The sequence below is a fragment of the Onychostoma macrolepis genome, chromosome 19 (genome assembly GCF_012432095.1).
Source record: "Onychostoma macrolepis isolate SWU-2019 chromosome 19, ASM1243209v1, whole genome shotgun sequence".
NCBI lineage: Eukaryota > Metazoa > Chordata > Actinopteri > Cypriniformes > Cyprinidae > Onychostoma > Onychostoma macrolepis.
Window position 1 is genome coordinate 21991044 of NC_081173.1, and position 12162 is coordinate 22003205.

General features: G+C 45.5%; 1 long non-coding RNA gene and 1 gene segment (V, D, J or C); both read right to left on the minus strand.

Moving 5' to 3' along the window:
* Nucleotides 1-9388: 9388 nt before the first annotated feature.
* Nucleotides 9389-11587, minus strand: LOC131526401 (uncharacterized). The gene is made up of 3 exons (XR_009267443.1): nt 10712-11587; nt 10182-10461; nt 9389-10082 (listed from the first exon to the last, which is right to left on the minus strand). It is a non-coding gene; the product is annotated as an uncharacterized LOC131526401 (long non-coding RNA).
* Nucleotides 11588-11626: 39 nt separating this feature from the next.
* LOC131525143 (immunoglobulin kappa variable 1-6-like) lies at nt 11627-12156 on the minus strand. The segment is given in 2 exon segments: nt 11627-11928; nt 12108-12156. Coding segments are annotated over 2 exon segments (351 nt in total).
* Nucleotides 12157-12162: the final 6 nt, after the last annotated feature.

Here is a 12162-nt window from a genome sequence, read left to right on the forward strand (position 1 = left end):
CAATCCTTGTCGTGTGATTCCTCACCCCGTGACACTGGTGGAGAATGCGGGCATATTCGTGAGGAATCACTGACAAGCGATCTGCGTCACCTGACCTTTTTTTCTTTTTTCTGTTGTTTTTGTGTCTCCGGTTTTCTGTCACAGGCGAGCGCTCCTCCCCTAACATGGATGAAATCCTCCAGCGACTCACCGAGGTTAGCATCCGCCAGCAACAGATAGTTGAGCACCTCGCCACCCGTCAAGGAGAGACGGAGCAGGGGCTCGCGGCTCTCCGTACCGCCGCCGCTCAACGCGTTCCGCTGCCGGACCCCCGAGTGCAAGCCGCTAAATTACTCCCCAAGATGACCCCTCATGATGATGTGGAAGCCTTCTTACAAATGTTTGAAGCAACAGCAACCTCTGAAGGGTGGCATCCGGACGAATGGGCACGGATACTGGCTCCCCTATTGACAGGTGAAGCTCAGCAGGCATACTTCGCTCTTCCCACCACCTCCGCCGATCAGTATGCGGAGGTCAAGAAGGAGATTTTGGCCCGCCTGGGGTTATCCCCTATCTGTGCTGCCCAGTATTTCTATGAGTGGGAGTATAAACCCCGTCTGCCAGCCCGTGCCCAGGCCGCCGACCTCACACGGCTCGCGCAACACTGGCTGCTGGAAGGCACCCCATCGGCCAGTCAGGTTGCGGAACGCGTAGTGATCGACCGTCTTCTCCGGGCCCTTCCCCGTTCTCACCGTCAAGCGGTTGGGATGAGGCATCCAACCACCACCTTGGAGCTTGTGGAGGCTATAGAGCTGGCGGATGCAGCCCAACGTCGGGATGCTGGGGAGCGAGTGCCGCCGTTTCCCCGAAGGGTGGTTCAGGAGCGACGCGCGCCGGAGGGCACCCAGCAACCAATAAGCAGGCCGGCGGTCCCCTCCCCGCGGGACGAGCCCATGCCAACAGAGGCTCCCGCACTTACCGCTCGAACCTGGCGGGTGGGCTGCATTGTGCACCGCGATCTGCCGATTGGAGCTCCCGAGGTGGACGTGAAGATCAACGGAAAGCCCTTCCGGGCCATCCTGGATTCCGGCAGTGCGGTCAGCCTGGTGCAGTCTCTTGTTCTCGCTCCGCGTATGGAGTATAAAACCTTCCTCCCCATAACATGTGTCCACGGGGATACACGACAAGTTCCCGCCCGTAGGGTGAATATTTCTGCCACTCCTGGCACCTGGCCCGTGGAAGTTGGAGTCGTGAAAGACCTTCCCGTGCCCGTACTGATCGGGAGAGACTGGCCCGGGTTTGACCGCCTGCTGGCCACGACCATGCAGCCTGCCAGCCCCCGAGGGGACCGCCGGAGACGGAGGCCCAGGAAAGGACCTCGTCAGCGCCCCGTCCTCTTGGCCTCGGACAGCGGGAGAGATGGTGAGTCCCCCTCCCAAAATCCTAACCTTTTCTATGATGTCTTCCAACAGGTGACGGGAGGGGGCTCGTTTGGGAAGGAACAACGCGAGGACGACAGGCTGAAGCATTGCTGGACACAGGTCCGGGTCATTGAAGGCAAGGACGCTCAGCCTGGCCCCCACCCTCTCCCGCATTTCGTCGTCCAAAACGGCCTGCTCTATTGTGTCGCTCAGCGAAGGGGAGGAAAATTATTGTTGGTGGTGCCACGCACAAAGACAGAGACCGTGCTGGAGTTGGCACACTCCCATCCCTTGGCAGGGCACCTCGGAGCCGTGAACACCATCCAACGGATCCGCGACCGCTTCCACTGGCCAGGGTTAGAAGTCAAGTGAAGTGGTTCTGCCAAGCCTGCCCGACCTGCCAAGTGACATCACCCAGGACGCCTCCCCCCAGCCCGCTGATACCGCTGCCCATCATCGAGGTGCCCTTCGAGCGCATCGGGATGGACCTTGTGGGGCCGTTGCCTAAGTCTGCCCGGGGACATGAACACATTCTGGTGATTGTCGACTATGCCACCCGGTATCCAGAGGCAGTCCCTCTCCGAAAGGCCACCGCCAAGGCCATCGCCCAGGAACTCTTCCTGCTCTCCAGCCGAGTCGGCATCCCAGCAGAGATTCTGACCGATCAGGGTACCCCCTTTATGTCCCGGCTAATGGCTGACCTCTGCCGGCTGTTGCGGGTGAAACAGCTGAGGACCACCGTCTACCATCCCCAGACCGACGGATTGGTTGAACGCTTCAACCAGACCCTAAAGCAGATGCTGAGACGCGTGGTCGCGGAGGACAGACGTGACTGGGACCTCATGATCCCCACGTCCTCTTCGGGATCCGCGGTTCCCCAGGCCTCCACGGGCTTCACCCCCTTTGAGCTCCTCTTTGGCCGGCAACCCCGCGGCCTCCTGGATGTGGCGAAAGAGGCCTGGGAGCAACAGCCGGCAGCCCATCGCTCGGTGGTAGAGCACGTAAAGCAGATGAGGAAAGGATCGACCGGGTCATGCCGTTAGTCCGGGAACACTTGCAAAAGGCGCAGCAGGCTCAACAGCGCCACTACAACCGGGCAGCCCAACCACGGGAGTTCCAGGCCGGAGATCGAGTCATGGTTCTAGTCCCCAATGCTGCTTGCAAGTTCTTGGCCACTTGGCAGGGGCCCTACACGGTGCTGGAGAAGATTGGGCCAGTTACTTACCGCGTGCGCCAACCAGGACGGAGAAGAACCGAGCAGCTCTACCACATCAACCTTCTGAAGAAATGGGTGGGGACTAGAGACCAGCTCGCAGCCTTCGCCACCTCTGATCCTGTGGTGGTGGACGTCAACCCCCATCTCTCGGCTGCCCAGAAGGGGGAGCTGCAGCACCTGATCGGTCAGTTCTCCGATGTGTTCTCACCTCTCCCCGGGCAGACCAGCGTCCTGCAGCATGACATCCGGACGCCTCCAGGGGACATCGTCAGGCAACGGCCCTATCGTGTCCCTGAGGCTCGTCGGCAAGCTATTGAGGAGGAAGTACAACAAATGCTGAAGTTGGGGGTGATAGAACCATCGCGTAGCCCATGGTCCAGCCCGATCGTAATGGTCCCGAAACCGGATGGCACCCTCCGTTTCTGCAATGACTTCCGTCGACTCAATGAGATCTCCGAGTTTGACGCATACCCCATGCCTCGGGTGGACGAGCTGTTGGACCGGCTGGGAAGGGCCCGGTATATCTCGACATTGGACCTCACTAAAGGTTACTGGCAGGTACCCCTGTCTGAGGGAGCCAAACCCAAGACTGCTTTTTCCACCCCTAGTGGCCACTGGCAGTACCGGACCCTTCCCTTCGGCCTGCACGGGGCACCCGCCACGTTCCAACGGATGATGGACATCCTGTTGCGGCCCCATCAGGCCTACGCCGCCGCGTATCTGGACGACGTCATAATCCACTCTGAGGCATGGGAAGACCACCTGGACCGGTTACGGAGGGTGCTCTCGGAGCTCAGGAGGGCTGGGCTCACCGCCAACCCTCGCAAATGCCACCTAGCACTCTCCGAGGCAAAGTACCTGGGTTTCCAAGTTGGGCGGGGTCTCATCCGGCCACAGGAGAAGAAGGTGGAGGCGGTACGCTCGGCCCCGAGACCCGAGACCAAAACCCAGGTACGAGCTTTCTTAGGGTTGGCAGGGTACTATCGCTGCTTCATCCCTAACTTCTCCTCCTTAGCCGCCTCCCTGACAGACCTGACCAGGAAGGGGCAGCCGGAGAAGGTACAATGGACACCAGCGACGGAAGAAGCCTTCCAGAGGGTAAAAGGGGCCCTCACCTCGGCGCCAGTTCTCCGAGCCCCGGACTTTAGCTGCCCCTTCCTGCTGCAGACGGATGCCTCCGACACGGGACTAGGAGCCGTCCTATCACAGGTCCAGGAAGGTGAGGAGCATCCAGTCATCTATATCAGCAGGAAGCTGACCCCGGCCGAGAGAAACTATGCCACGGTGGAAAAGGAGGCCCTGGCTGTTAAGTGGGCAGTCCTGGAGCTGCGCTACTACCTCCTTGGCCGGAAGTTCACCCTGGTCACTGACCACGCACCTTCAATGGATGGCTCGTGCTAAAGACACCAATGCCAGGGTGACACGATGGTTCCTCGCTCCAGGACTTCCACTTTGTTGTGTGTCACCGGGCTGGAGCCGCGAACGCCAACGCGGACGGCCTCTCTCGGATCTGGGCAGCTTTCACAGGTCTGTCAGGGGTCACTCCCACCCACCCCTAATTTTCCCCTACTGTCTCATGTTACCAACAGGACCAGGACGTCGCTTAGGGGGGGGGAGTGTGACGAGCGTCCCGAAGCTTCATCAGCGTCGCCCTGGAAACAAGTGAGGAACACCTGTCCGTCCTCATCACTGGCTGATCGGTCACAGCTGCGGCTCATCACAGGCCGGCTATATAAGCCACGCAAGCCCTGCCACAGAGAGAGACTTCTCCAGGAGACTGAGCACTAACTTGCCCTCTCTCTTTGCCTACAGACAGCAGCGTATGACCGACCGGCCCCTCATGAGAGCACCCCACGGATTTGCTACACCGGGAAAGAGGAAGAAGGCACTCACCGCACCGGAGCACCCACGTAGACTGTTTCCCTTGTTGCACTACCCTTCCCTCACAATAAATCCACCCTTCGGGGCCACTACATTGCAATCCTTGTCGTGTGATTCCTCACCCCGTGACAATATATATATATGATATGATATGAATTTCTATATACTTACTCCAGATGCAGATTGTGAGAATCCAAATAATGATGGATATTAAAGTCATGTTTGCGTTATGATCTGTTATCATGAAGGAGAGCTGTCAGTCATAAAATCATAGTCTCACAAATCTATAAAGACCTCCAGAGCACTGAAGCATGCAGTTCAATGCAAAGTGTCTTCACAATGTAAATGTTTTTTTGTTTTTTCTGAGAACAACAACCTCTCCTACCGCCAAGGAACATATTTCAATGGATGAGTCAGACTTTTTTTTTTTTTTCTGGACAGTTTTAAAGTTCTAATGAACTAAGTTATTGATCAATAAAAGTTATTAATCATTATAATTGATTTTATTGTTGTTCAGCTGTAACATTGAGGGTTTGTTGTCATTTTGCATCGTTCTAATTCTGCTATACAAATCTCCTGAACCAGAAAGTTGTTCAGAGTAGTTATATTTTACAGTCACTCAAGACTTCATTGTGGGAGACTGAAAAAACAAGCTCATGTGGAAAGGTTTCGCAAATTCGCACACGCTGAATTAATGTTCACGGTATTTGAAATAGACTCCATAATTCACTATTCCCCCCACTGTTACTCCACTCGTGTTTTGCATTTAAAAAAAAACTCATTTATTATGAAATATCATAGGAACATTACTTTAGATCACCCACACACAAGATACCCATAGTTTCACTGTGTAGGTTTTTGTACAATCATTAAATATAGTTGTTCAAAACACATGATGAAGCTTTCATTATGGTTCTACACATTCATACATCATTGTAATAGACTAGAGAGAAAAGTACAGCCACTGGAATCATTAAACAAAATTTGAAAATTATTGATGAAATAATCAACACAACAGGTTTTTCAAAAAAATTTAAATAAGAAAAAAAAAGATAAGAAAAAACTAGGCATACAGTAAAATGTCAACTGGAGTGTTCCTCACTTCTATGTTTTTATCAACTCTGTCTTGTGGATTTGGCCACATGCAGGTTCTCATCCACATCATAATGGATGTTTTCATTAGTTAAAATCTTCCTGCATGGCAAATACAGGCCTGACATTGGTCTCCTCCTATGATGTCATTGCACGCATCATCTATAGCCTGGAGAAGAGGGACTTGTTTGTGAGGAGCCTATTGAAAACCTTCCACCTCCAAGTGGAGAAGAAATTCTTCAGTCGGTTTACAGTAAGGAAAGGGAAGTATGGGGCTAAATACAAGGTGATAAACTGTGGATGGGCCTGAAACCATGATTGCTCTAGATCACCCACACACAAGATACCCATAGTTCCAGCTCTATCACCCTCTAAAAAGACATTTACTGTATTTTAGGAAAAACAAATACTGATAACAATGATATAGACTTTTGGAGATTTTTTTCTTCTTCTCCCAATAACAGGCATCTTGAAACTGATAATACCTCAACATACAGTGAGGAAAATAAGTATTTGAACACCCTGCTATTTTGCAAGTTATCCCACTTAGAAATCATGGAGGGGTCTGAAATTGTCATCGTAGGTGCATGTCCACTGTGAGAGACATAATCTAAAAAAAAAAATCCAGAAATCACAATGTATGATTTTTTAACTATTTATTTGTATGATACAGCTGCAAATAAGTATTTGAACACCTGTCTATCAGCTAGAATTCTGACCCTCAAAGACCTGTTAGTCTGCCTTTAAAATGTCCACCTCCACTCCATTTATTATCCTAAATTAGATGCACCTGTTTGAGGTCGTTAGCTGCATAAAGACAACTGTCCACCCCATACAATCAGTAAGAATCCAACTACTAACATGGCCAAGACCAAAGAGCTGCCCAAAGACACTAGAGACAAAATTGTACACCTCCGCAAGGCTGGAAAGGGCTACGGGGAAATTGCCAAGCAGCTTGGTGAAAAAAGGTCCACTGTTGGAGCAATCATTAGAAAATGGAAGAAGCTAAACATGACTTTCAATCTCCCTCGGACTGGGGCTCCATGCAAGATCTCACCTCGTGGGGTCTCAATGATCCTAAGAAAGGTGAGGAATCAGCCCAGAACTACACGGGAGGAGCTGGTCAATGACCTGAAAAGAGCTGGGACCACCGTTTCCAAGGTTACTGGTAATACACTAAGACGTCATGGTTTGAAATCATGCATGGCACGGAAGGTTCCCCTGCTTAAACTAGCACATGTCCAGGCCCGACTTAAGTTTGCCAATGACCATTTGGATGATCCAGAGGAGTCATGGGAGAAAGTCATGTGGTCAGATGAGACCAAAATAGAACTTTTTGGTCATAATTCCACTAAACGTGTTTGGAGGAAGAAGAATGATGAGTACCATCCCAAGAACACCATCCCTACTGTGAAGCATGGGGGTGGTAGCATCATGCTTTGGGGGTGTTTTTCTGCACATGGGACAGGGCGACTGCACTGTATTAAGGAGAGGATGACCGGGGCCATGTATTGCGAGATTTTGGGAACAACCTCCTTCCCTCAGTTAGAGCATTGAAGATGGGTCGAGGCTGGGTCTTCCAACATGACAATGACCAAGCACACAGCCAGGATAACCAAGGAGTGGCTCTGTAAGAAGCATATCAAGGTTCTGGCGTGGCCTAGCCAGTCTCCAGACCTAAACCCAATAGAGAATCTTTGGAGGAGCTCAAACTCAGAAACCTGACTGATCTAGAGAAGATCTGTGTGGAGGAGGCCAAAATCCCTCCTGCAGTGTGTGCAAACCTGGTGAAAACTACAGGAAACGTTTGACCTCTGTAATTGCAAACAAAGGCTACTGTACCAAATATTAACATTGATTTTCTCAGGTGTTCAAATACTTATTTGCAGCTGTATCATACAAATAAATAGTTAAAAAATCATACATTGTGATTTCTGGATTTTTTTTTTTTAGATTATGTCTCTCACAGTGGACATGCACCTACGATGACAATTTCAGACCCCTCCATGATTTCTAAGTGGGAGAACTTGCAAAATAGCAGGGTGTTCAAATACTTATTTTCCTCACTGTAGATCGTTATAATGAAATGAATAGACACTCAATTCAGATGTTGAATTTTGAAATAGTAATACTTTGATGTTAAGTTGTGTTATTTTGAACCAGTGATTTTAGTTCAATGAACAAAAGATCTTTGGCTATCCATGCATCCATGCATTTGGAAAAAGTGTTAAGTGTTTTGAAAAATGTTTTGATTTTGATCATCGGTTGTGAATTATGTGCCTAGAGTTTTGAAAAATAACATGAAGGTTCTGTTATTAGTGCAAAAATGATTGTAAAAAACTGTATATGACTGACAGACTGCAACGGTTTGAGTTAAAAATCTTCATTTGTGTTCTACTGAAGAAACAAAGTCACCTACATCTTGGATGCCCTGGGGTTAAGCAGATAAACATCAAATTTTCATTTTTGGGTGAACTATCCCTTTAAAATCAAAGTATTACTATTTCAAAATGCAACTCATGCATTACATCTGAATTGAGTGTCTATTCATTTCATTATAATGATCTAACTATCAATTGATACAACTGCTCAAAAAGCTACGTAACTGTTGCATAACTCTTGAAGCATAGTTTTTATGTGAAATGATGAACAATATTACATGTTTAGATAATGAAAGTGAAGCAACTGAGGACTGAGTATGTTCAGGTATGATCAGTTTCAAGGTGCCTGTTGTTGGGTAGAAAAAAAATCCCCCAAAATTCTATGTCATTGTATTCAGCATTTGTTTTTCCTACAATACATTAAATGTCTTTTTTAGAGGGTGATAGAGCTGGAAGCTGATGGAAACCATTCATATTTTTGGATGAGGCAGGCTTTACTCTGGCCATGACATGGAGGAGAGGTTGAGAGCGTAACCCGAATTTCTTCTCCACTTGGAGGTGGAAGGTTTTCAATAGGCTCCTCACAAACAAGTCCCTCCTCTCCAGGCCATAGATGATGCGTGCAATGACATCACAGGAGGAGACCAATGTCAGGCCTGTATTTGCCATGCAGGAAGATTTTAACTAATGAAAACATCCATTATGATGTGGATGAGAACCTGCATGTGGCCAAATCCACAAGACAGAGTTGATAAAAACATAGAAGTGCAGTGAGGAACACTTCAGTTGACATTTTACTGTATGCCTAGTTTTTTCTTATCTTTTTTTTTAAACGTGCAAATTGGCTTGTATAGTACATGAAGTCTTGGTGGTGTTTGTGTCAAAGTGAGAAAAGAATTCATGTAATTTGACAGATTTCGTCAATGAATGCATTTTGTGCCAACGCAATGATAAATGATTCACAAATTAGCCCACGTCGACTGATGTTGTGCTCGTATATATATATATATTTGCATTTATTTAATGGTTTGTTTCAGGTTCCTTTTATTGTGAAAAACAAGAACTTTAATTTCAAACCTTAAAATTAAGTGTTAAAAATATAATTATGATTGGTTATGTTGTTATTGTGCCTTATTCCATTATTCCATGTTTATAATTGCATGATTGATTCTGACAAACTAACTGATATATTCGGGGGAAACAATTTTCCTTGAAATTATACTGTTTTTAAGAGCGCTTGCAATTCATTCTTACAAATATCTACATAGATCAAAATCTCTTGAGACCATTTATATTATATATGTAGTTGATCTGGAGGTGACAGCTCATTCACCAATGTACAGAACTGAATATAACATGGATTCAGAATGTTAAATTATAGAGACAACTACATTAGAATATTTTTGTCATGTATTTATTATTAAAGCCAGAATCGACTGACTGATTTTGTATTCATGTTGCATTTGTCTCCCTCTCTACTTTGTGTCAAGCACAGTTGTCATATTTCTATATGTGAAACACTGTATGAGAAATGTCATGGAACCCAGTGGATTTGGAAAATGAAATAACAGGAACAGCAAGAAATGTTCTATTGATATTGCAGATCTGGGTTGGAAGATTAATTTGATTAAATAGAACATCTGTTTGTATCTTATTGCTGCCCCTGTTTTTGTTCTGCTTTCAGCACCTGTAGGTCTCAGATGCATCAGAGGATTCTTGGTAGTCTGACCAAGGTAGGTTTTTGTACGGGAACTTTTCACAGTGTGAACACTGCTTTACCACTGATTTCATGGTAACTCTGACAGTAATAATCTCCTGCATCTTCAAACTGGGCATCACTGATGGTCAGACTAAACTCAAGACCGTTTCCTTGTCCACTGCCACTGAATCTTGATGGAATTCCTGAGTTTTTTTCATTTGTATAATAAACCAAGAGTCTGGGAGCCTCTTCGGGCTTTTGGCTGTACCAAGATACATAATAACGCCCTTTAGAGACACTGCCTTGCTCATTTTTGTAAACCACAGTATCAACTTTACAGTCAATAGAAACGGTTTGACCAGGCTGGACTGATTTAACCTCAGACTGTGTCACAACAATTTGTCCAAAACAACCTGTGTAGAACAAGTGATAACAGCACAGATTATTATATACTATATTATTTTATTGCTTAAATATATATTTAAAAGATCACATGTAACAATATATTTTACCTTGCATGCTGTAGAGTATCCAAATGATAAACGAGAACAAAGTCATGTTGGCTGTTAGATCTGCTGTCATGAACAGAAGCCCAGTGAAGAGTTAAGCAGACCTATAAACATTTTCAGATCACTGTTGCTGTCTATGCAAAGCATCGTATATGGCCAGAAGTTTATAAAAATCTGTTCCTTATTTTACAATTATGCAATTGGAGGCTGGACACAGTTTGCAATTTCATGCCCCTTATTTGCCATTGAAGAACCAAACTAGTGCTGGAAGGAAGTGCAGAATCTGAAAAGAATGAAACTAATTAACAATAATTATGCAAGTGTTGTACTGTATATTTTTGCAATAATAATCTTTTGTGTAAGTAATGATACACACACACACACATTACTTGTGAGTGAAATTTACAAGACACATAAATTACAATCGTAGTTAATACTGTATAACTTACATTTTTATTGCATGTTATTTTTAAGCTGTTTCGTTCATAGTGCCTTAAAATTAATAAGATAAAAGCGCAAAAAAGTCTTATTACCATTCACAACATACTTGTCTGCAGGTATATTTCACATCGACACACCCCTTTTAACATTGCAACTCAGGTGTGGTCTAGATATTTAACCTGAAAAAAATATGAACACCAAATAAAGGCCTGTGTTTGAATTGAGCTGAAAGCTGTTATGGTCTGTTGGGCTCAGATGTGCTTGATTAACTTTTCAGGTGCAAGAGACACTTAGACACTTAGAAAGACACTTAGAGTGACTGATAGAAATGTTTTTAAGAAACTTCACAGTTTCTATCCTTTCTCTATCCTTGTTTGGTGTTGGCAGTCAGTGATTCTGGAAGTCAGCGACAGCGAGTACCAATGTGCTGCAGAAGGACTGCGGTTACCATGATTTTGCCATTTCAAACCTTTTCTTAGGTCAGCATCATTGTTGGTCCTTGTTGTCAACTAATTCGATTTTAGGAACAGAGAAAAGGGTTATACGTTTCATGTAGAATATACATTTCATGTTTGATAATTACTTTTATAGTAAATGATTTTAAACAAAGTAGACTGTAGATATGTTGTGGATGTGAGCAACATGAATACTGACATATTTTAATACTGAAAATATAACTTAAAAGAGAATCGTTTGAGTATGTTTTGATGGCATGAATTCACATGTTCATATACGGTATAATTAGATGTGATGTGTTTTCATGCTGCAGATATATATGCTTATAATTCCAGCCTTTAATCATAAGCTTCTGTCCACAATGATGCTATGAGCTCTACATTCCCCTTATATAAATTTCTGCTGAAATCTACAATGACAAATAAAGTGAACCGATTGAATACTTTAGAAATCGTCATTACTGCTTTAAATGTTGTTTAATTATACAGGGAAACTTGTCTGAAATTATTCTCATGGTGTCTGACAGAGGGAGGTTTTTGTATGATGCTGTTTCACTGTGTGCACACTGCACCACTATAATACCCCATACAGTAATAAACTCCTGCATCCTCAGTCTGGACTCCACGTATGTTCAGTGTGAAATCAGGTTCAGATCCACTTCCACTGAACCGATCTGGGACTCCAGATTCAAGTTGACTGGCTGTGTAGATCAGGAGTTTAGGAGCTTCTCCAGTTTTCAGCAGATACCAGCTCATGTCTCTTCCAACTCCGCTGGTCCCAGTGCAGCTGATAGAGACAGAATCTCCTGCTTCAGCAGACAGAGACTCAGGAGACTGAACCTCTTCATGAGACACTGAGAGAGAGATCAAAAACAAGTATTACAATAATTTAAAATACAAGCAAAGACCAGTTTTTATTAGCTATGAAGCAGTCAACCTAAACATAATAAAACTAAAAAGAAAACACAAATTAAAATAATATAAAATACATTTCAAATGATTAATTCCATAATGTAGAAACATATTTCTGAACCTTGAGCAAGCAGACAGAGTGTCCCCAGCATTAGAATAAGAGAAATCATTGTTTC